At 34.6% G+C, this 23,593-nt stretch overlaps 1 protein-coding gene and 1 non-coding gene across 8 annotated transcripts; one reads left to right on the top strand and one right to left on the bottom strand.

Annotated features, from left to right (window-relative positions):
- Nucleotides 1-440: 440 nt before the first annotated feature.
- On the bottom strand, nt 441-8,033 carry LOC100801080 (protein SPEAR3). Its single transcript, XM_003517014.4, has 5 exons — nt 7,806-8,033; nt 7,579-7,692; nt 979-1,046; nt 777-822; nt 441-646 (listed from the first exon to the last, which is right to left on the bottom strand). Exons 1-5 carry the CDS (start codon nt 8,031-8,033, stop codon nt 530-532), a joined length of 573 nt encoding a protein of 190 aa, XP_003517062.1. The 3' UTR covers nt 441-529.
- Nucleotides 1,336-12,850, top strand: LOC102669673 (uncharacterized). Of its 7 annotated transcripts, none has more exons than XR_005891654.1 (7): nt 1,336-1,654; nt 1,757-1,887; nt 2,179-3,179; nt 3,326-4,555; nt 5,537-8,199; nt 8,512-11,464; nt 12,528-12,850. It is a non-coding gene; the product is annotated as an uncharacterized protein (transcript). The 7 variants fall into 7 exon arrangements; XR_005891656.1 differs by lacking the exon at nt 12,528-12,850 and having other exon boundaries at nt 5,537-5,752; nt 8,512-8,606; nt 8,740-8,921; XR_005891655.1 differs by lacking the exon at nt 12,528-12,850 and having other exon boundaries at nt 8,512-8,606; nt 8,740-8,921.
- The last annotated feature ends 10,743 nt before the right edge of the window (nt 12,851-23,593 follow it).

Below are 23,593 nucleotides of genomic sequence, written 5' to 3'. Positions count from 1 at the left end.
TTCCGTATGATCAATCCCTTCCCAGTTTTCATGCACATATATGGAACCTTGTAGCTTAGCATATTAACGAAGATAGATTCTGGAAATCATGAAAGATATTCTGCATAGTAACTAATTGAAATTAACCTAATTAAATAATTAAGAGCAAGAGATCATAACAATTACTTCTCTTTAGTTTCTTTGATAATATACGTTAAAAGAGAAGTTTGCATTGCTTTTATGCAAAGAGTAGTTAATCTCTCTCTCTCTCTCTCTCTCTCTCTCTCTCTCTCTCTCTCTCTCTCTCTCTCTCTCTCTCTCTCTCTCTCTCTCTCTCTCTCTCTCTCTCTCTCTCTCTCTCTCTCTCTCTATATATATATATATATATATATATATATATATATATATTCCATGACACAAGAGTATATATATGATATCTCCGGATGAAACTTTAAAACAAACACATTGGCTTGTTCATGTGTTTTTTCAATTCATAATTGTAAATAAAAGCATTACAATTACTAGAATTGCCACTCTTACTAGTGGCAGATCAAAGAGATAGTCTTAACTCCAAATCTGGTTCTTGGGTGTCACTTGATTCAGAGTTCTGACTGCTTTCGCCCCTGGAACCACTTCTATGCTTCTTGGTATCTATGTGTTGTGAGTCCTATATAATTACAGAAACCAACATATAGGTGATTTTCAATTTGTAGATGGATTAATTATTGGATGGCAAATATAGGTTTTTTGTGTAGAATATTAAATGAGATTTATACAAGTTGAAAAGAAATCCTTACATATAGGTTAAGTAAAGGTCTAGTTTGAGCAGTGGAATGTTCCCATCTGGTTTGCAACAAAGAATTAATTAAAGATATATATTAGCCTAGAAATTCTTGATAACAAAGAATTATAGAACAGAATGAGAAGAACAAACATGTATTGCTCTTTGCTCATATATAATGAGAAAAAATCTAATATAGGGCTGGAAAAATTAAGTACCTTGCAGTATTAGTTGGCTGTGAATCTCCATATCTAATGCTTGTTCTTTCATATTCGGGTAGGGACATCTGCACAAGCAAACAGTGTTGTCCAATTTCAAGATCTACGATCCAAACTCCACTACTAAAAAAGTGTGATTCAACATCGTTGAATCTAAGTCGGTTATAAAAAACCGATTTAATAAAGCTTACGGTGGCATTTTGGAAATTAATATCAATCTTTTATAAAGCTTAACGACGGTTCTTATAAAAACCGCCTTTGTTACAAATGTTACGAAGGCGGTTTTAAAGAAACCGCCTTTGTTCTTTTTTAAAAAAACGTCTTCGTCTCGTTTATAATTATTTTATTTCATGCTTTTCAGAACTTATATTGCCTTTCCATCTCCCCTTCCGTTCGCGGCGCCAAAGTTGTCACCGACCCCAACACCGCCCGCTCCAAGGGTTACGGCTTCGTTAAGTTTTCTGATGAGAATGAACGGAACCGCGCCATGACTGAAATGAACGGCGTTTATTGCTCCACCAGGCCCATGCGTATTAGTGCTGCTACGCCCAAGAAAACCACCGGTGCTTATGGTGCACCCGCCGCGCCTGTGCCCAAACCTGTGTATCCGGTTCCGGCCTATACTTCGCCTGTTGTTCAAGTTCAACCACCGGACTATGATGTCAATAATACTACCGTAAGTTTGTTATATTAACTATAGAAGATGGACCTAACCTAATTTTTTTGTGATTTTCATTGCTTGTGCTATGCTACTCTTATTACTTGCTTTTTATTGCAGATTTTTGTTGGTAATTTGGATCTTAATGTGTCAGAGGAGGAGCTGAAGCAAAACTCTCTGCAATTTGGGGAAATTGTTTCTGTCAAAATTCAGCCTGGCAAGGGATTTGGTTTTGTTCAATTTGGGACCAGGTAAAATGATAATATAAGATTTTGGCATGCTTTTCATGTGGTTGTGGCCTAATTTTGTTATGCATCCTTCTTAAGCTCTTCTTTCTTCAGGATTAAATTATTTTTTGTTTATTCATTATATTAATTTGGGGTAGTTTTCTTAAAATTATGAAATTCCTTGACACAGCTTATGTGGTATAAAAGCTATGTGATGTTCCTAAACTCAAATAGATAATATTGAGTTTGCCTTCAAAATTATAACACTTGGTCTCTGGTGCAAATCTTACTTATTTATGAATTCTTTTATTCAAGATATGGAGAGGGCGATCACCACTCACCAGAGACTTGTTTTCACATATATTGTTGTTCCAAACCTATTTGATAAAGGTGGCAACTTTTGCAGTTGAACTGGACAAGTAAGATAAATTTTGTCATTATAATAACTGGTGCTTGCTCAAACATTTTTTTATCATTGATAATTTTATTTCAGCTTTTTGTTAATGGCATTGGCACGGCAGAACAATTATGTCAGGCCTTTGTTGACTGAAGAAAATTTGCTTGATATAAAAAATGGAAGGTTCAAACCATTTACTTTATAAGAACCTCTTGGAAATGGAGAATCATTGACATGGTTAATGATAAAAACTGGTTTTGTTTGTAGGCATGTTTTGCAGGAAATGACTATAGACACATTTATTCCTAATGACACTAAGATTCTTCATGATGGTAAATAGATGTAGACATACATAACTGACATTAGCTAACTTATATCATTGAAATCCATTTTGATAACATTATATTGTTATTAATCCCTGTTCCGTTATTCTTTACAACATTAGGGAGAATTAATATCATCACTGGTCCTAATTTTTCTGGAAAAAATATCTATCTAAAGCAAGTCAGTTATTAGTTCTTTATCCAATTTAAAAACAATTTAATTACCATGTATTTTTGGGATAAACTTGAAAACATATTGACCATGAGTGAGTCAATGAGCTTGAAAACATATTGACCAAAAAATTTCTAAGATTTTTGTCAATGAGAGTCGAGGCTTTCCAAGTACTGAGGAGAAAGCTTGTTCAGGTTTAGCATTAATTTATATACTTCCATTTTTTTTTTGGTAACTTGTTAGTGATCATTGATGTCAGCTTGTTGCTTCTGTTGGCAGGGATATGACATTAGCTTCCTTATAACAAATTACCACTGTGAGGATATGACATTAGCTTCCTTTTTAAAATTTTAGTTTAGGAAATTAGCTTCAAGTTCAAGCCAAGGCTGAAGGAATACAAATCAGTGACCATTTAACTTTTTAGGTGAGAAGAGAGAAGAAAGTGAAAGGACGAAGGTGTACCTTCAATATAGTCTTTATATTTTCCTAGTTACTTCACCTTAATTATTCATCATTAGCTATGTATAATATGTATACTAACGAGCTAGCTATGCCTCTAATTTTATGCAGTTCTTGTCAATGAAGCTTGCTTCCGTGAATCCCATTTTTTATGACTTGGCATCAGATCTAGACACCCTCTTGGTTAGACCAGAGGTGAGAATTGAAGAAGAAAACAATTTCCATGTTCTAGTGGCACATATATTATAAGTAGTTGAATTATCAAATTAAAATGTCTAATCATGAAATTAACTTGGTCTCTTTGGATTTTCCACACTACTAGTGACTATCTTTTGGATAATTCAGTCTCGTTTTTTCTTCAAGGGCAGAGGCCAAATGTGTTCTCTGAGGAGGTATAAACAGAAATAGCCAAATAAATAAATAAATTATTTAGCTGGTAATTAATTATCTGTTATTGTTAACAAATCAATATTTGCAAGATGGGCTGCTTCACTCTGCATGTGGTGTGCTTGATTATAGAGCCCCAGAGGTATATATATTACTAGCTTTTATTTATTTCTTAAACTTCAATACAAATTCAGTTTCTCTGTAATAAGATATATATGTTTTGGGTATTGAAAATTAACTTGTTCATTCTCCAGGCTGTCTTTGTTTATAATTGAATCCGTTTGATCGAAGGAGGCCAGTAATGTTGATGATTTCGATCAATTTTTTCATTTTGATTTCTTTTGATCCAACCTTAGAATTGTCGTTGACTCCTTCACTTGATGCTTTGTTGACTGACAATTTTTTGCATGTTTGAGATTCATTTCTAGATTTCTTTGAGTTATCTTGTTTACCTTCTAATTCTTATTGCATACCACAATATCCGAGAAGAGAAAAATTAATTTGTGTTTGAAATTTACTTTATAATAGCACATATATATGATATGTATATAGCAGAAATAAGGAAGTTGGAGATCATAGACAGTTGCCTCTTCAATTGAGAATCCATTGGCCATGGTAGTTGGTAGAAATAAGGAAGAGAAAGTGACTAGAGGGATTAAAAGAATGAATTGAAAAAACAAAGAGAAACATCCTTCTGTGTTGCAAGCCATGAAAGCACCAAGATATAATATTCAATTTACTGCATAATCATGATTTAATTTATTTGACTTGATGTTAAAACTCTTGTTTTGATTTGTCATATATGTTTTTTTTGTTGAATTTCATTTTGCCTTCAATTGGAGGTTTGGTGAACTCTGGATTACCATGACTATTGTCAAGTTAAATGCAATCTTTTAAAAATGATGCTGGTAGACTCAGTCTAAAGAAGAACAAGAACGACAGCTTCTTGAAATGGTATATTTTTATGATTACCAACATTTTTCTTCTTCCTGCTTATTTTTCAGCAATAATAAATTTTTATAGCTCTCTTGGGAAGCTCTTAAAAAATTGTTTATTTCTCCGAAATAAATTAATCTAAGCATCCACTTTCTATTCATGCATTCATGATACAACAATTACGTGCCAATCTAATTTGGCTCATATTAATATTTTACGTTAAGCTCATAATATTTAAATAATTTAATTTATTTTCTATGTACTTTATCAATGCTACTTAACTTATATATGTTAATAATATTGATATAAAATGAATCCAAACTCTTTCAAGTCACTGTAAAAATGATTTGAAAATTATTTAATTTTTATTTAATTCGTAAACCATTTAATTTTATTTATATTAATCCTATTAAATAGAAGAAACTATCAATCTTTTATAATCCACACTTATATATACATTCAAAATATTTATCTTATAGCAATTTTAACTATATAAAAAAATATCTTCTAGGATTAAGATACTAATTATATTTAAAATCTAGATTAGGGTAGTTAAAATGTTAGTTGTTCATTTTTTTAATTTTTTTAAACATTTTGTTATTTCTTCATTTATACATAAAAATAAATTAAATAGATATTAAAAAAATAGAGTGACTTGAAGAAGTTTAGATTCATTATATATTATTATTATTAATTACTAATACAAATAAAAGTTAAGTAGTATAAGTAAGGCATATAATTGTCATATTCAGGCCTTGCAAAGTCAATGCTTTTTTGGTTAAATATACAAATTTAAGTTGGTTGATGCTGTTGGATTTTTAGTAAGGCATATGTAGATTAAATTAAACTCCAATTTTAATTGGAGAACAATATGTGAATTGACTTGATTTATGTTTGCTTACTGTTTATCTAGTTATGCTTTTTCTTTGCATATAGAATTTTGATATCACTCTTCTATATGGAACATGACTCACTAATCGCACTTGTAAAACTTGACAGATATAGAAGTTTCAGGTGCCTACATCATATTGATAGGCTTGTTTGCCCTTCAACGTTATGGCACATACAAGGTTAATTTCTTTACTTGGTGAACATTTGAACCCAGCAATCGTACAAGCATAATTTTTCAGCTTCAAGTAAGGCAAGCTCGAAGGAATCAAAACGAATTGATAGTCTATTCTATTCATATGCCAATGGGTCTACCGGGTTGATTGAGTAAGTGTGCTTCATCCAAGACTGTTTGTTTTCTTTCCTCCATTCAATATGCATATATCAAATTGCATTATCCTGTTGTTGTTTTCTTAATTCAAGTTTCAAACCTTGGACATGGATCCAGTGGCAGATCTAGGACAATCTATTTAAAGAATAAAAATTAACAAGTATTATCATGAAAAGAGGGGAAAATTAAGGGCAGGGGTTCAAATATGAAAAATTAGGAGGGACAAAATATTGGATTGAAAGTGAGGGGTGCATGTGCAGCCCCTCATTTAAGTGTGGATGCGCCACTGCATGAATCTGTTGGGGATAAATAGATTGTCCTAGATCTGGGGTCAATAAAGAGCTTACTGCATCCTCAACAAAAGCATGGCTTGAGAAAATGGGAATCAAGTATATATAGATGTGGACAAAGGTAATAAAATCATTGAATGTAGCTATTAGATCATAACTACATATTTGTATATATACCTTGTGTGAGTGAAATGACAAATTGTTATTTAACTATAAGTTTTCTTTTCTATTGTACTGCTAAATTTGATTTGTATTATGTACAAGTGCATTTTTCCTGGTTTCATCAAAGAATTAGAACAATTATGGCTACAACTTTGTATGTTGCATACATTAGAGGATCATTAATTCAAAAAAGGATATTCAATTTGCATGGACTTATATATGTAGGATGCATGTCATTTGATGCTATTGTTCAGATTTCATTTGATGTTATTATTTAATTTGCATGGTCTGATTTAATTTATAGGTACCAGAGATCAATGTAAAAAAAATGCATCAATAAAACGAAGAAAATAAAAAAAAAAACTTAGACATACAAAGACGGTTTCCGAAAACGTCATAAAATGACAACATAATATAGACCTACAAAGACGCTTCCCATAACCGTCGTAAATTTGCATAACATACAAAGACGTTTCCCATAAAACGTCTTAGTATGCAATCTTGACATGCTATCTAAGACGGTCATAAAAACCGTCTTAAATTGGCACCTATTAAGACGGTCATGGTAACCGTCTTCATATCGCAAATTTATCTGTAGACTTTAAGACGGTTATGGAAGAAACGTTGTAATATTTAGCACATACTAAGACGGTTCCCATAACCGTCGTAAAATAGCTTATACATTTTACGACGTTGGCATTAACGACGGTTGAAAACCGTCGTGACATGGCCATAAGAACCGACTTAAAATCCAATTTTTCTAGTAGTGCTCACTCTTGCCATACTATATATATATATAACTAAACCCACATGGACATGTTATAAAACACAAGAATTATTACTTGTACGTTTTTGCAACAAAAATGATTTGAATGACATTTTTGGCTCTTTTAATTGCTTTATTTTTAACTCACATACTTTTCAATTAGCAGAACACCCCATCCTTCCCTTTTCTCCTAGGGTTAATTAGTACTACCCTTGCACTTTCAAATTCAACCAAACATATAGGAGATAATTAATCCAGATTCAAAAAAAAAAGATTGCTAGGGTTATGCTATATATATATATATATACATACATAAATTTCAATAATAAGAAGAAATCATTTCCTAATTATAAAAAACAAGGGTTAGAAAAATAAACTACCTTGATCGAATTGCTTTGGGGACAATTTCAGCCCACTTGCATATATTGTTTTAAGTCATAGTTACTGACAATTATGAAACTATATGTGTGGAACATGTTCACTCATCACAAAAAATTGAAAACGAATAAGTTAAACATATATGGTACAAATAAAGCTATAGCATGCCTGTAGAAGTGTAAAATCAATTGAGATCGGTTGAAGAAAAGCCAAAAACTACTCATACCACAATGTTGGGTTGGAAGCCATATGAAGGTGAGTATGATGTAGATGAGTAAGAAAAAGATGATGATGATGATGATGGTACTGATGAATAGGGTGTTTGCACCCTTGGATCTTCCTGCATGTTGATCAGGAATTAATTAGCAAAATCCCCCCAATATTGAATTCCAAAATCCAAGCCAAAAATATTGCTATCATAGTTTTTGAGAGAAAAGAAAAAGGTACTCTTACATTGTTAAAGTTAGATGGGTAAGGAGAGTGCAGAGGAGGATGATAGCCACCACAAGCCATTTGACCATGTAATCTGATTTTCTCCAACTGAGCAACACCTAATCCTCTTTGGGGTTGCTTTGACTTGTCTTGATTGTTCTTCTTCCCTTTTCTTGAAGAAGATGATGAAGAAGAACCACTTACTCTTTCATTTCCCATGTTTGGTTCTCCAAAATAACTACTATCCATGCCTCTTCTCTTGTCTTGATTGTGGTAGCTTTTTGGCAAATCCCGGAAGAACTGCTTCCACTTAATTTTCTTGCAGGAAATCAGAGATCTCCTATGCTCTCTTTTAAGCTTCTAACAAACCCAGGAATAATTGCATCGCTGGATCAGATTTTGTATAGATTTCAATGTTAAGTTATATATACACGCCTAGATTCTATGCTCCTAATTTATCTCTCTTTCTCTACCCTTTAACTTCATTATTTTTTTAGGAAAAATTTTAATCATTGATTAAGAAATTAAAAAAATATTTTTATTGAGATATGTAAAAAAAATGTTGTTCATGCATGATTCTTTTTTACGTTTTTTTATTATAATCTTTATAATAAATATTTTTTTTATTTTAATTCTTTAATTAATGTCTTAAGATTACTTATTAACAATTTTTTTAGACAGTAATGATTGTTTTTTTTTATTAATTTTTTTCCTATTTGTCATACAGACTTTGGAGATCGACTATCTCTGAAAGCGATTGTCTCTCATATAAAATGTTAAAAAAGCTGTATTGGAAAACTCTATATAGCCACGCGCCACAAGGTTGGCTGCAAATAAAATATGCAATTTTTTTTATTTATTGTCCATATTATATGAGCTCTCATTGAATATATATTTGCATTGATTTTCTTTAAGATGTTTGCTCAAACTTTCTTTCTATTAAAATATTGATTAGTATGTGTTACGCTATATATGCCGAGGATGATGATGATGATGAGGTTGGCACTTCTCAGTCTCACTGCAATCAGCATATATAAGCCTTCTAAAGTGGGATGTAGGTGATTAATTAATTGTCTTTGATTCTTCTCTACTTGATGGGTATTTTTAGGGTACTTTTATATAAGATTGTTTTGATTACACTTATCAAAGTAGATTACATAGCTTTGTGTACCAAGAATATATATATATATATATATATATATATATATATATATATATATATAAAAGATAACAAAGAGTTAAGTAGGTTCCACTCTGCATGTGGTTTCCTAGTTCTCGGTCAATTTGTCTCAGCTGATAGTACCCTAAAAGGCCTGACCTGAAAAGCACCAGCTGTAAAATTCCATACAAGTAACTTGTTAAGAAGGGAAAGTAATAAATCAAATTTAGTAATGAATTATTTAAAATGTTAATTTGAGACCAAATCATGTATGAATTGCAAATCCCGAAAATCTTTTCCATTTTGAAGTTTTTAAAAGTAATTGATTTCTGGTAGAGTTAATAATTAGAATCCACAAATTTATTTTATCTTGATCTAAATGTAAAAGTTGCTTAATCAATAAGAAGGGAGGCATACATAGAGATTGAGATAGCTCAAACAATATATACCTAAAAAAATGATTAGTATACAACATGAGATACCAAATATATGATTATAATAATAATGGGGTTATAATTAATTGTTAGAGATACCAAATGATCTAACTGAACTGTTTCACGCATGGTTTGTGGGTCATATTTTATGAGTTGTTTGTGTGGTGGAAAGTTAGAATATCCTCCAATTTGTTAGCCAGACATGTGAACACATGCAAATTACAAGAAACCCCACTAACCCCACCAAAAGTATGTTATTTGTTTCTTAAGCGGATGACAGATTTATAAATATTTACAAAGTGTTATAGTTAAAGAGAAAATAGGATTTTGTTGCTTTACGTTATTTGGGGATCTGCTTCCCTTCCCTTTCTTTACTCTTTACTTTCTTTGCCTTTTCATTCTTCCTCTTCTTCTAATCTTCTTGGGGGCTGATGGAATTGCTGACCTAAAAGGCACTGCTTAATTATTTAATTTAGCTTTTATATATCGTGCATTGCTGCATCCACTTAAAATAATCAGTAATTGTGACTTGAAAATGTTGACAATTAATTGGTTTGAACTATACCTATCTATTTAGGGACCTGGGGCCTCTCACCTCATTCAAATATTGAAATTTCTCTTCACAATCACGTTCAAATATTATTTTTTTTTACCTAGTTCAAATATTTGTTTAGTATAATAGTAACTGGTAATTATATTTGAACTTATCATCTCAGGTAAATTACTCAAATTTCATAATGCATTTTGTTAAAAGAAAACTTAAAAAATCTTTTTGTTAAAATAAAATTTCATAATACATTTTTTTTTGTCGTTAAGGTTAATAATATATAATCTGAAATTAAAAAGGGAGAGTGGAGATCCTTTCACTGTAAAATTTTGTGGCTAAAATAATCAGTGTTGGCAACAAAAGTCCTTAATTAACATGGATCAAACCCTATTAGATATACTATGTATTGAATTGCGTAAACAATTTGACGAAAGAAAATTTATCTCTGGCTTTCAATTGAAAAGCCAGCCAAGGTCAACAAACGCAAGTTTTTTATTTCCTGTTTAGTCAAAGTTTACCAGCTACAGTTTAGGTTTCCTATAATTACGTCAATATATAAAATGTTTTGTCACGTTTTTTGAAAAAAAAAACAACAAATAGACCGTTACAAGAATGATATTTTTTTTCTGTCATAAAGTATAAGTATTTTTTAAAGGAGGACAATTTTGTTTAGTCTTATTAGACTATAGTAGACTTGGTTAGCTAAAACAAACTCGTATAAGTCTTGTAGGGTTATTAATTAATTAAGTTTGAATAAATATAATATCTTTAGTTGAACAAAAGGCACTACTACAATTTATTGATTTAACATCGATTTTCTGCAAAATCGATGTAAATAAAAGTGCGGTGGTATTTTGGTAAATAAGTTGACTTAATTAACATCGATTTTAAAAAAATCAATGTTAACAAGTTGATGCTACATCGGTTTTTCCAAAACCCGATGTTAATATTAATATCTTAACATCGGTTATTGAAAAACCGATGTTAACATTAATATCTTAACATCGGTTATTGAAAAAACCGATGTTAACATTGTAAAGTTAACATCGGTTTTGTTTAAAAAACCGATGTTGTCTTATTCATAACTTAAAACCCCAAAATCCATTTTCCCCCCACGCGATCAGTTACCAAAACCCTTCTCCCTTTCTTCCTCATCGCTCAGGCTCAAAAGACCTGTCTGTCCTTCTCACTCAAGCTGCCATTCCTTCTCCCTTTCTTCCTCATCGCTCAGGCTCGAAAGACCTGTCTGTCCTCCTCACTCAAGCTGCCATTGAGGTTCGTGTTTGGGTTCGCACAGGCTTGACGAGTTCCCATTCGTGACTATTGCTATTTAGGTACGTGGGCAAACCTTCATGTTGCTTTAACCTTATCCCTATAGAATGTTAACTTTGGGTTGGTGAGTTCGTTGTTTCGTAGGTTTTAGACATTGTCTTGGCTCCTGGTTGGTGGATTCGTGAGTTCGTGAGTTCGTGAGTTAGTGGGTTCGGGAGTTCCTGAGTTCGTTATTTTGTAGGTTGCTCTCTTTGGCACTTTTGATTCTGTAAGTTTTGTCTTCAACTTTTGATAGTTGTAACAATTCTTAGATTTTACTTTGAAGGGATAGCATTCGATCTTTATTCTCCTTTCGTTGTCTCTTATTATTTCTTTATATACTGGTTTTGAATGAAATATTGGTCAATTCTGTTTTGTATGCCAACCTAACCGTGAGAGATGAGTGGTTTGAATACACTTGAAAATACATATATAGATATCCTTTTTTTTAAATGTTTTTTTGTTGTATTTAAAAGAAAGGCTAGAAATTTGTTCTGTGACTGCTACTTAGTGTTAGAAGAAGATGCTTGTTTCTGCCATTTGCAGAGACTTTGATGCCACCACATGGGATGTATAGTTAGATACTGAAGATTACAAGAAGATCCTAGTTTCAATGTAACAACAATTAATCCAGTCATAAATCAATTGTTTTTATTTATATCTATCCATTTTATCCCATTTTGTTTTGGATTGCTTAGCCTGAAACCTTGTTAGATGTTACTATAAATTGAATTCACTAAAAATGAAATAAAAACTATATGAGAAGTAAGGATTGCCTTAAAGTTTGTCTTTGGTGGTACTCCTAGGCTTAGGATGTGATAGTCTATCTAAGATATTAGGACCATGTATCTACTTGAAGCAATATTTATAATTAGAGGAACAAGGAAAAGAAAGAGTTTATCTGTAGTCATCATGATTTGGAGGGTATTATAGGATTAAATATAATTTTGATCTTTCTATTTTGTTCAATATGTAATTTTGGTTCTCCAAAATTTAAAATAGAGTTTTTCTATTTCAAAAAATTTATAATTTTGGTTAAATTCTTAATTTTATTTACATTTTTTTTGTATTTTGGTCTAATTGAACCCTATATCAAACATATTCATTTAATTAAGATATCATAAAAAATGGCTTAATTAATTCAAATATAAGAAATAAAAAATGTAGGCAAAAATAAGGATTGGACAAAAATTATGAATTTTCTAAAATAGGAGACTCCAAATGTCTTTAATTTTTTTGTCCATTAATGACCTTCCTTCTCACACCCATCCTTCCCCTCTCCTTCCATACAGTTGTTGCAGGTTGTGTAGGTTTGGATAGAGATGTTGGCGTCGACAACTTGGGCGATGGTGGCAGACGGTCGTTGTTGCAGTGGTAGGGGGTTTCGATACATGGTGGCTTGTGACTTTTCACAGGTTGTGTAGGTTTGGATAGAGATGTTGGCGTCGACAACTTGGGCGATGGTGGCAGACGGTCGTTGTTGCAGTGGTAGGGGGTTTCGATACATGGTGGCTTGTGGCTTTTCTTCCTCTATTTTCTCTCATTTCTTTTCTTTCCTTTGCTTCCATTTGTTGATTGTTAACTCTTCTCTTGGTTATATGTTTTTGGTGACTTATTAGAACAGAGTGAAAATTACTCCAATAATAAGGAACTATATTAAATCAAAAGATTCATATATATTAAGCAATTCTATAAAGTTCATCTAATCCTAACAACAATGAATTTAGCAAAACATGAAAAAATTACAAGTGGATAAGTCAGAAATGGTGACGAAGGATGGTGATGCCATTAACTCGTCAAGCTCCATTTCCAAGGGTTGAATCTTCAAGTTGGGATGTAAAAATATCCTAAAATATAATTAGGGTGAATGAATAGAGAATTTATCTTCCAACTCGTTCTTTTATTTATTTATTTATTAGGTTTTGTATAGGGTATTTATAATAGTTGAAATCCTAAAATTAGGGTGAATGAACAGAGAATTTATCTACCAACTCGTTCTTTTATTTATTTATTTATTAGGTTTTGCATAGGGTATTTATAATAGTTGGAATGAGCTCAATCACGTAACAAATTTTGTTACTACTCTCAGTCTCACAGACGCACTATTAGGAAATACACTTTCAACATCGATTATTTATGGCATTCTACATCGGTTTTCTAAATATCCGATGCTATATGTAAAGAACTACAACAAAATAAGTGTATACATGATGAACGCTGACATCAGTTTTGATATAAAACCGATGTTAACTAATAGATTAACATCGGTTTTCTAGAAAAATCAATGTTAACTAATATATTAACATCGGTTTTCTATAGAAAACTGATGTTAACTAATAGATTAACATCGGTTTTTTATGTATAACCGATGTGAACGTCCATCAGCTATACACTTATTTTGTTGTAGTTAGTTATATATAACATCGGTTATTTATAAATAACTGATGTTAACGTTTGTATATTAACATCGGTTATGTATAAATAACTGATATTATTAGAAATAACCAACATCGGTTTATTGAAAAACCGATGTTAAGGTGTATGTTGACATCGGTTTTTCTAAATAACCGATGTTGTTTACTATATTAATATCGGTTTTATTAATAATCGATGTTGTTTTCAAGTTTTTTTTTCATATAAACTTTTTGTTTTTACAATAAACCCAAAATTGTACTTGTAAAATGCAATTTCAGACCCAATTCACAGCAAATAAATATTTTATTATGCTTTCAAACAATTTTAATCACAATAAACAATGAATAATTGGTTTATTATTAACAACTATCAAAAAATGAATTCAATGTTCAAATAATATAGGAAATGGCAAAAATGTTAAATCAAAGTAAACTAAGCTAAACTTAATGTCTCTAAATCCTAGCTCTGAGCTCTAACTCGGAGATAATACTGTGCCCACTGGATCTGAAGTGCCTTTAATCTCTCTGGATCCAATGGTCTAGGATCGTTAAAATACTGCATGATGAAATAAATGATAAGTTAGTAATGTAACACAAATTATAAAAAAATTGAATTTGTTTGAAATAAACGTACTGCTTCCCAGTTATTCCTGAAACTTCCTAATATGATGATGGACATCAAGTGCATGACATAATAGCCACACTCAATGCTTCCTTTTTGTCTATTACACTAAATACATAATGAAATTTGGATATTAATTAAACAATTAGTGTACACACACATAAGAAGTATATATAAGTGGAAGTTTTATGTAAATGACGAACCTTGACAACAATCCACCTAGTAGCAGCCTTTGATTTAGGCTGTGGAGCATCATCAAGACCTTTTAAAGCACTATTCCAGACCAATAACAATTAAAACCTGGTGTTGTTGAGGTATTTCAATGCAAATGTATTGAAAAGAACGCTGACCTGTTAATTATCCCCTTAAGGTAGTTATCTGGCCTGTTATGCAATGAACAAAACCAAACAACTAGGTGTTCCTTGGGCAGGATGACCACCATCTGCCAGTGTCCGCTGTAATGGAGATGAATATGGGTTAGTATATTAGTAAACATTAATTAAATTCAGTTATTTTGTGTGACTTACCCATTCAGGTAGGCTCCAAGGTAGGCATCGTGTTTTGAACTCTGCATCCAACTCTTTATGTAACTTTCAATCTCAAACTGTGATTGCCGAGACCTATGAATGGACTGTGGCTCGAGGAATCCATACAGATCAGAATTCCCCGCTCGCATACTTGTTTCAGTCAGATGCCTGTTCATGTTAAGTCAAAGTTAAATATTTATGAATCGAAAGCAATAACTTAGGTAATTAAAAGTAATCTAAAATAACTTACAGAATCCACAACTGTAACATTGATATGCTGGCACATTGACCATCGTGTGTGATTTCAGAGAGGTCTTCATGCTTTATGTAGAGCGAGAAGTCTAGATTAAAGACCCCGAACACGGTGGCATCCTATGTAACCTGGTATGACCTCAAGAAAAGCTCTGGGATGGTCAATGTCATCAGATAAAGTGGATCATCGACCTCCGGATCCGGCTTTTGAGGTGGTTTTGCCAGAGACACAACTGTCTGTTCATGAAACAAAGTTAAATGGCCTAATTTAAGGCACGCTGGATGAATTAATTCAAAAAGAAGAAACATATAGTAAGAGTAAACTACCTACTGTGATAAAGGTTTGACCAGATGTGTCGGCCAAGCAAGGAAGGTGTGAATTGCCTGCCCCACTAAGGAAACCTCATCAGTGGGTACTGGAACGGGAGCATCTGGATCTTTAACCTCCTCCACACCCATCTTTATTTGGCCAAGAAACAAAGGAGTGTTATGAACAACAGTGGATCCCTCATAAACTCTTCCCAGGGCAACCAGGCAGGCAGGATTTGCTTCGATGTACAAGCCGCACCTGCCTGAGTCACCCGTTTTTGGATCATTTCCTGAGGGATCAACACAACTCTCCTTTGTGCTTACTCGAGGACCTGAGAGACCAACCAGAGGCTTCGGAGGCAGTGCAATTCCTTGAGATTGCATCTGGGACTGCATCTAGCTGAACGATGCCATGAGCTGCCGAGTCACTTTTTATGTGATCAACTTCTCAAGCTGGTCCCTGATTTGCTGGGTCAGCTGTTGTAATTCTTCAGGAGGCAGCGAGGAAGAGCTGCGGGACGTCCGTAGAACCGATCTGAAGTATTGCTTGATGGTGACACCAGTTTCAGCAGCACGAACACGTCCAAGGTGCTTTGGACGTCCAATAGCAGCGGTGAGAACATCCTAACGTCCATGGGGGACGAAGGATCCCTGTGACGCCTGCTCCTCAAAGGAATCCTGCATAGAAAAGACACATTTGTACATGGCATTCAAAAAATAAACAAATATAATTCTAATGGTTAGTTGAAAATGACTTATGATCTTTTCAGCGATTTCCTTTGCGGCCTCAATCGTCATCTCCCTTGTTTTCTTGGTGCGGGCCATCTTCCACTTCAGGTGGCGTCTGACGGAGGATGAAGAGTTGATGACGCCATCAACGCTTCCTGACTGTGCAGCTTCCTCCAACTTCTTCTGGGTCTTCTCAGCCAGGAGCTTCTGCTCCAAATATTCATAACCCCCACGAGACAAAATGTGGGGGGCAGTGTTCTGTTTCTGGATGGCCTGTGCCTTTTTCCGCACATCCTTCAAAAATAAAATAATAATCTTTCAAATTGCTAGAATGAATTATAACAAGTTAATGTTTTTTGAAAACAAATTAAATGGAAAGGTACATACCTCCCAAGAAGGGTCTCTGCGAGTCTGGCAAAACTAGGACCATTTTTCCTTGCTTATGTCATATTTCTCACAGACAGTGTCATCCACATTGTCCTGATCGGCTGCAAGGGCACATTTCCTTGTGAGGTCTAATTTAAATTGCCTCCATCTCTCGCCGACAGTCTGAAGTAACTTCTTTTTCGTCCTACTGTCAAAAGCCTTTGGGATTTCAAATTCTTCCTGACAATAACAAATAAGGTTTGTTTGTTACAATAATGTATTTTTTGGCTATTAATTAAAGAACATCAAATAAAAAAAGAAAAATACCTGAATATCCTCCCAAATCAAGTCCTTCTGAGTAGTAGGGACCTCCTTTCAGTTCTCGTACGTGACGTCCACCTTATCACGCGTCACAATCCCCAAATATGTTCTTAATTTCTTCCTGTGGGGACCATCGGTCTTGCCGGTAGCAGGATCAATGTGGACCACTGGTCTCTCAGCACCAGGTGGTCTAGTAGACAAGGATCGTAGACGTGTGGCTTTGCATGTCCGCTTCACGGCAGACGGCGAAGCTGATGCGTCTGAAGGAGGAGGAGGAAGAGGAGGAGGAGGAGGTGAGCCAAATGGAGAAGCCATGATCCTTTATACAAAAAACCAAGGTTAATAAACATTACAAAAAATAATTGTATGACTTATGTAAATCAATCTAGAAAAATCAAATATATAGATAGAAAATTACATTAGACGATGTTAATTAATTCTCTTTCATCATGATCATTACGATTAACATGAACGTCGCCAGCTTCTTCTTCTCCGACAACGTTAGGAGTGATTTGTGTGGACAAAGGACTAATATAGGTGTCCATGTATGAATCATCATCTTCTACATTAACACCAATTTTTTTGCCCTGTAGAACCACGCATCACCTTTCATCACAAGGGTCTTGCACATAAAATACTTATCTAGCTTGTTTTGCCATGATGAAAGGGTCATTATGGTAACCTAGTTTCTTTAGGTCTACCAACGTAAATCCAATATCATTGGTGCGCACACTGGTGTTGTTGTCAACCCATTTACATTTGAAAACACAAACAGTAAATTTCACATAGTTAAGCTCCCAAATTTCATCAATGAACCCAAAGTAATGGATGGAAGCTACACAGGGATTGGCATCATGCACACTTGTGAAGTGTTGAGATTCAGTCCTTAGGGTGACCCTGCTAATCTACTTTGTACTTTTGTCGTCTTGTGCTTTTGTGTAAAATGAATACTTTTTTATGTTGTATCCTTGCCAATTTATAACATTTCTTTTAGACCCATCTACTAGCTTTCTTAATGTTTCTGAAGCATTTTCATCTGCAAAGATTGTATCTTTAAACCAATCACAAAAAGTCTTATTATGCTTTTTCAACACCCAATTCTTTGACATTTTTGGATTATTCTGTTTGACTAAAGCTTCATGCTTAAGTATGTATGGCAAAACTTCATTATGTTGTTCAAGACATACAAGTGAGCTTGTAACAAATCTTCTAGACTTGGAGTGATCACATGCAGTCCTCTTGAACCCTTACCACCCACTTTGTCATAATGCTGAGACTCAGGAAGGCCAACAAGTTTAGCCTTCTCAATGTATTCTGAACAAAATTCAATGGCTTCTTCTGCAATGTACCTCTCAACAATATATGTTTCTCGATGATATAGATTCTTTGTATACCCTTTTAAGATCTTCATGTGTTGCTCAATCGGGTACATCCACTGCAAATAAACAGGACCACAACATTTGATTTCTCTTACCAGATGCACAATCAAGTGAATCATGATGTCAAAGAAAGCAGGGGGAAAATACATCTCCAACTGGCACAGTATAATTGCGGCCTCATTTTCCAGCTCATTAAACTTGACAGGATCAACGACTTGCTACAAATGGCATGGAAGAAAAAGCACAGGCGAGTTATGGCTAACCTGACTTTGTTTGGCAAGATGTCTCATATAGCCCCGACTAACAATTGTTGCATCAACACGTGACAATAATGAGACTTTAACCTTACAAGCTTAAACTCCTTCAACTGCATAAGGCTCTTAATATTTAAAGAGTATCCTTGTAGAACCTTCACCCGACGAAGACACTGACAAAAACTTATCTTCTCCTTTTTGGACAAAGTATGACAAGCTGGGGGCAAGTAAATTTTCTTCCCATCAGACCTTGAATGCAACTATGATTGTATCCCTATCTCAGCTAGATCTTGACGGGTATTCAAGTCATCCTTCGTCTTGCCTTGAATGTTAAGGAGCGTCCCAATCACACTGTCACATACATTTTTCTCCACATGCATAACATCAATACAATGTCTAACGTCTAGATTAGACCAGTAGGGAAGATCAACGAAAATGGACCTTTTCTTCCATATGCAAGTCTTACTTTTATCCTTCTGTTGGGTCTTTCCAAATATAGTATTCAGGTGTTGAACCCGCTGGTATACCTGCTCACCAGACTATGGTATCGGCGCAATATCGTGCTCTTAACTTCCATTAAAAGCTTTTTTCAGTCGTCTGTAAGGATGATTGGGTGTTAGAAAACGGTGATGCCTACTGTAGACTGTTTTTCTTCCATGTTTTAGTTGTATGTATCTTGTGTTTTCTTCACAGATGGGGCATGCATGATGACCCTTAACACTGTAACCGTTGAGATTCCCATATGCTGGAAAGTCATTAATGGTACAAAAAAGCATTGCACGCATTTCAAACGTCTTCTTGCAAAATGCATCAAACACTAAAACCCCTTCATCCCACAACTTTCTCAGGTCTTCAATCAATGGACTTAGATAAACATCAATGTCATTTCCTAGCTATCTTGGGCCCGATATCATGACAGACAACATCATGTATTTTTGCTTCATACACAACCAAGGAGGCAAATTGTAAATTACTAGCAGAACTGGCCATGAACTATGTTGAGTGCTTAAGGTGCCATATGGATTCATTCCATCACTGGCTAGTCCATGTCTAAGATTTCTTGACTCTTTCCCGAAATCCGGATATAAACCATCAATTTTCTTCCACTACGAGCAATCAGCCGGATGACGAACCATTCCATCAAAAATCCTTCCATTTGCATGCCATGTAAGGTCTTTTGTGTCGTCCTCGTGAGCAAAAAGATGCTTAAACCTTGGAATGATTGGAAGATACCACAAAACCTTCGCTGGAGGGCCCTTCTTTGAGTTTTCATCAGAACTGTTTTCCTTTTCATCCTTCACTTTGTACCGTGAAGTCCCATAGATAGGGCATTTGGACATTTCTTGGAATTAATGCCTGTACAGTATGCAATCATTGGGGCAAGCATGAATCTTCTGATACTTCATACCCATCGGGCACAGTATCTTTTTCGCCTTATAGTAATTTTTAGGTGGCATGTTGTCCTCTAGAAGCAGATTGTGCACTACCTCAAGCAGTGAGGTAAAACTTTTGTCACTCCACCCATACCTGACCTTTACATTAACCAGACTTAACACCGCAGACAACAGGGTTAAGGAATTCTTGCACCCCGTATACAAAGGCTTCTTTGAATCACTCTGCAATCCTTCATACACAGGGGCGTGTGCTTGCTGAAAAAACTCTTGTCCAAGGTCACGAATCATGTCCTCCAAGCGGTTCAGATTGGGACCCACTCTGCATGTCTGTCACTTCACCATGCCATATCCATGTCGTGTAATTCTTCATAATCCCATCACATAATAGATGCTCCCGTATGTCGTCCAGTAGTTGTCATCTTCCGTTCAAACAATTGGTGCAAGGACAATAATATTTTCCTTCTTCATTTGGTTGACCTCTTTCGGAAGCAAATTGCAAGAACTACTCAACGCCATCCTCATATTCTGGGCTCATGCGACTTTGATTCATCCAACTTCAATCCATCTAAGAAATTTCATGCATGTAAATCTCACTTTTTTATTTATAGGTATGGCCCTATCCCATTTAGGAAGATTGTCTTTTATGTTAGCTTCATACGTCAGGGTTAGCATTATTTTGAAAATTTTGACTAAATTTCAGTAGCATTTCGCATTGGTCTCCAAGTACACGACATGACATCGGTGAAATTAATTTCCCGATAATCAAGTATGCACTCAGAGAACAACTTGAAATACATTGTACCGAAATTTCATCAAATTAATCAAAATAATAATAACCTTAACGAATGAATCTAACATAAAAATATCAGTCTCCCCAAACTATCCAAACGGATAATTAAAGACTAAATACAATGACTAATGTAAACAGTTTGCAAGAATCATTGCATTCAGTCTCAAACAGGAATCTAAGGTTCACTCAACATCAACAATAGTTGTTTATATAGCAAATTACATTGGGGTGTGGGTGGGTGGGTGTGGGGGGTGGGGTGTGTGGGTGTGGGTGTGTGGGTGGGGGTGGGGGTGGGTGGGTGTGGGTGGGGGTGTGTGGGTGTGGGTGGGTGGGTGGGTGGGTGGGTGGGGGTGTGTGCGTGTTGTGGGGGTGTGTGGGTGTCATGAGGGTGTATGTGTGTGTGTGTATTTGTCATGAAGGTGTGTGATGAGGGTTTGTGTGTGTGTGTCATGAGGGTGATGAGGGTGGGTGTGTGTGATCAGGGTATGTGTGTGTGCAACGGCACGCCGTGTTACGAGCAACTTTTGTGGCCAACATTCCATCAAAAGTTTAACTCAATTAACCAAAATGACACTTCAATAATATTCCAAAGAAACAATTATATAATTTCTATAGTAAATTGTGACATAATTTAGAAACAACTAGAAGCATAAGAATGCTAAGTACATTTAACATTCAAAAAACTATATGCTGCAAACTACTATGCTCCAACAAGTGGACGAGTAATTGGATTTCAGACTTTCTGCCTTTGCTCATAATTTCTAATAAGAAATTGAATTTCAGCACAAAGTAGGTGGGCTATTTGTTAGCAATTGAGAAAGAGATAGGTAACATAAATTAATTAGTTTTTCATCCCACAAAGGTTTTTCAATCAAATTGATTTCATTAGTGAAGATGGAGTTTAAGTAATTAACAAAGTGGTCTAGGGGGGTTACTTTCTGGATATATATGGCTTTGCACAACTGTATAAGGTCCCGATTGAGTATGAAATTAATCTCTCTTTCCAAAAAGCATCTGAATATCTCTCTCTACCTAGTTAGCTGGATGTATAGACTAGAGTACAGAATGAATAGGTATACTGTGTGTGTGTGTGTGTGTGTGGTGTCTCAGTCACAACTTGACCATCATAGCTATAACATAGGAAATGACTTGCATCTGCACTTCTCTATCTACATGAGGAATGGATGAACAATCATTCACAAGAACATAACTCTTCAGTATGACTCTAGAACCTGACATGACCCAAACTAGGTAGTTTTGCTGTGGCTGAGTTTTTGTAAAGGATGAGCATGCCATCATTAATCAAAATAGGACCTGAGCTGTGGATTTAATTAAGTAGAGTTGTGATTTAAGTTGTGTGCTCAAGACTAGTAGTTTTGTGTAGTGGTGCTTGAGAGTGTAAGTGGACTTAAGGCTATGGATTTTAGGCAACCTGAGGTGTTATTGGTAAACAAGGTTCATCAATTTGAGGGAGAAAAAGGCACTTGAGGCATTAGCAGATATGGGACTAAATGGAGAGTACAATTTGAAGGAGTTAATGACATTGGTAAGCTTAGGAGCTGCACGCACCCGTTCTGACCCAAAATTAAGACCAACCACTAGACACATAGTAAGCATTCTTGGTGCGAAGTTATGGACATTTATTGACAATGCAGGTGGTTCAGTCAAATTGAAGAAAAAGGGTAGTACTGGGTAAGTACAATGAAATAGTAGTTTTATATCAATACAACACATTTGAGAATGGGATGGAAAATGCATACATGTGTCTTTCTCATAACTGAACAACAAATTATAGTGATTGATTATGGGATGGTAGCACATGCATGGTTAGACCAAAATCAGTAAGCAGCAGATTTCAAATTTTCATATGAAATAAAATGTTGTTTAGAGTGAGTACTATATATAATAAGTGAGTTGTTTCCACTTTAGGACTTTTTGGAACCGGGATTTGGATTTTGGATAATGTATATTAACGGGTGCATGTTGAAAAGATAGATTAAATAATTATAATATAATAATTTATATTAATGATTATGTTTTTTAATAATTTTATACTTGATAGTAAGCATTCTTAATGGCAATGACAAATTAATCATGGGAGAGAACATGAAGAGCAGGGAAGATTGGAGAGAAACAAATACTTGCTCTTTGTCACTGGTTAAGACAATTCAAGGTCTAGGAATACAATGAAAAGTTGCATAGACACCAATGAAACATGGAGCTAGTCAAGCTACTCTTTCAAGGTTAGGAGTGAAGCAACACAAAATTAAGACCATGTATAAAGTACAATCTACAAAATCTCACCACCCCCTGCTAAGCAAATCCCGAATTTAATTTCCCACTGCTATAATACCATTCAAATTTGATCGTTGTTGATGATGAAGGCATGCTAGACACACCACATGATTAATATGCCAACTATAAAAACTGAGTTTTAAGCCTGGATCCTTGCTTTCAACCAATTCCATGAAGCCAATTTTATTTGATCAATTAAATGGTCCAAGTGAGGCAGCATACTGTTAAAAATTATATCATTCTTGTTCTAGCACACATAGTTGAGTTTTTTTTTACTAAGTTGGCATGATGGTGTAAACTTAGTATTGGGGGTGGGGGTGTTATATTTATCTTCTTTCAACAATAATTGACAGCAACAAACCATTTTGGAAACAACAAAAACATAGCATGCAGAATAACCAATCAAGGCAGAACGAAGAAGGCAAATAAGCAAGCAAAAACACACAAAAACACTCTAAGTAAGGATTGGTGGCACTAACCTTCTAGAAGCAGTTTGTCTCTGGTAGCAATTTTTTTCAAATTTGTTTCTTTCCTCCAAGGCACTACCTGCAAAAGCTGTTAAGAATACTAGATAAGTAACTTGTAGTTCAAAAATAATAATTGAGTTGTAGACTAAAATTTAGGGGAACAGAAAATGTTCAAAATGGGAATGGAAAGTTCCAATTGGATCACCTCACCCACTGGGTAAGTTTGTGCTATTGCAGGA

Source organism: Glycine max, chromosome 1 (assembly GCF_000004515.6).
Source record: "Glycine max cultivar Williams 82 chromosome 1, Glycine_max_v4.0, whole genome shotgun sequence".
NCBI classification, from domain to species: domain Eukaryota; kingdom Viridiplantae; phylum Streptophyta; class Magnoliopsida; order Fabales; family Fabaceae; genus Glycine; species Glycine max.
Note: the sequence above shows the minus strand (reverse complement) of the source record. Positions and strands in the feature narration are given on the sequence as shown.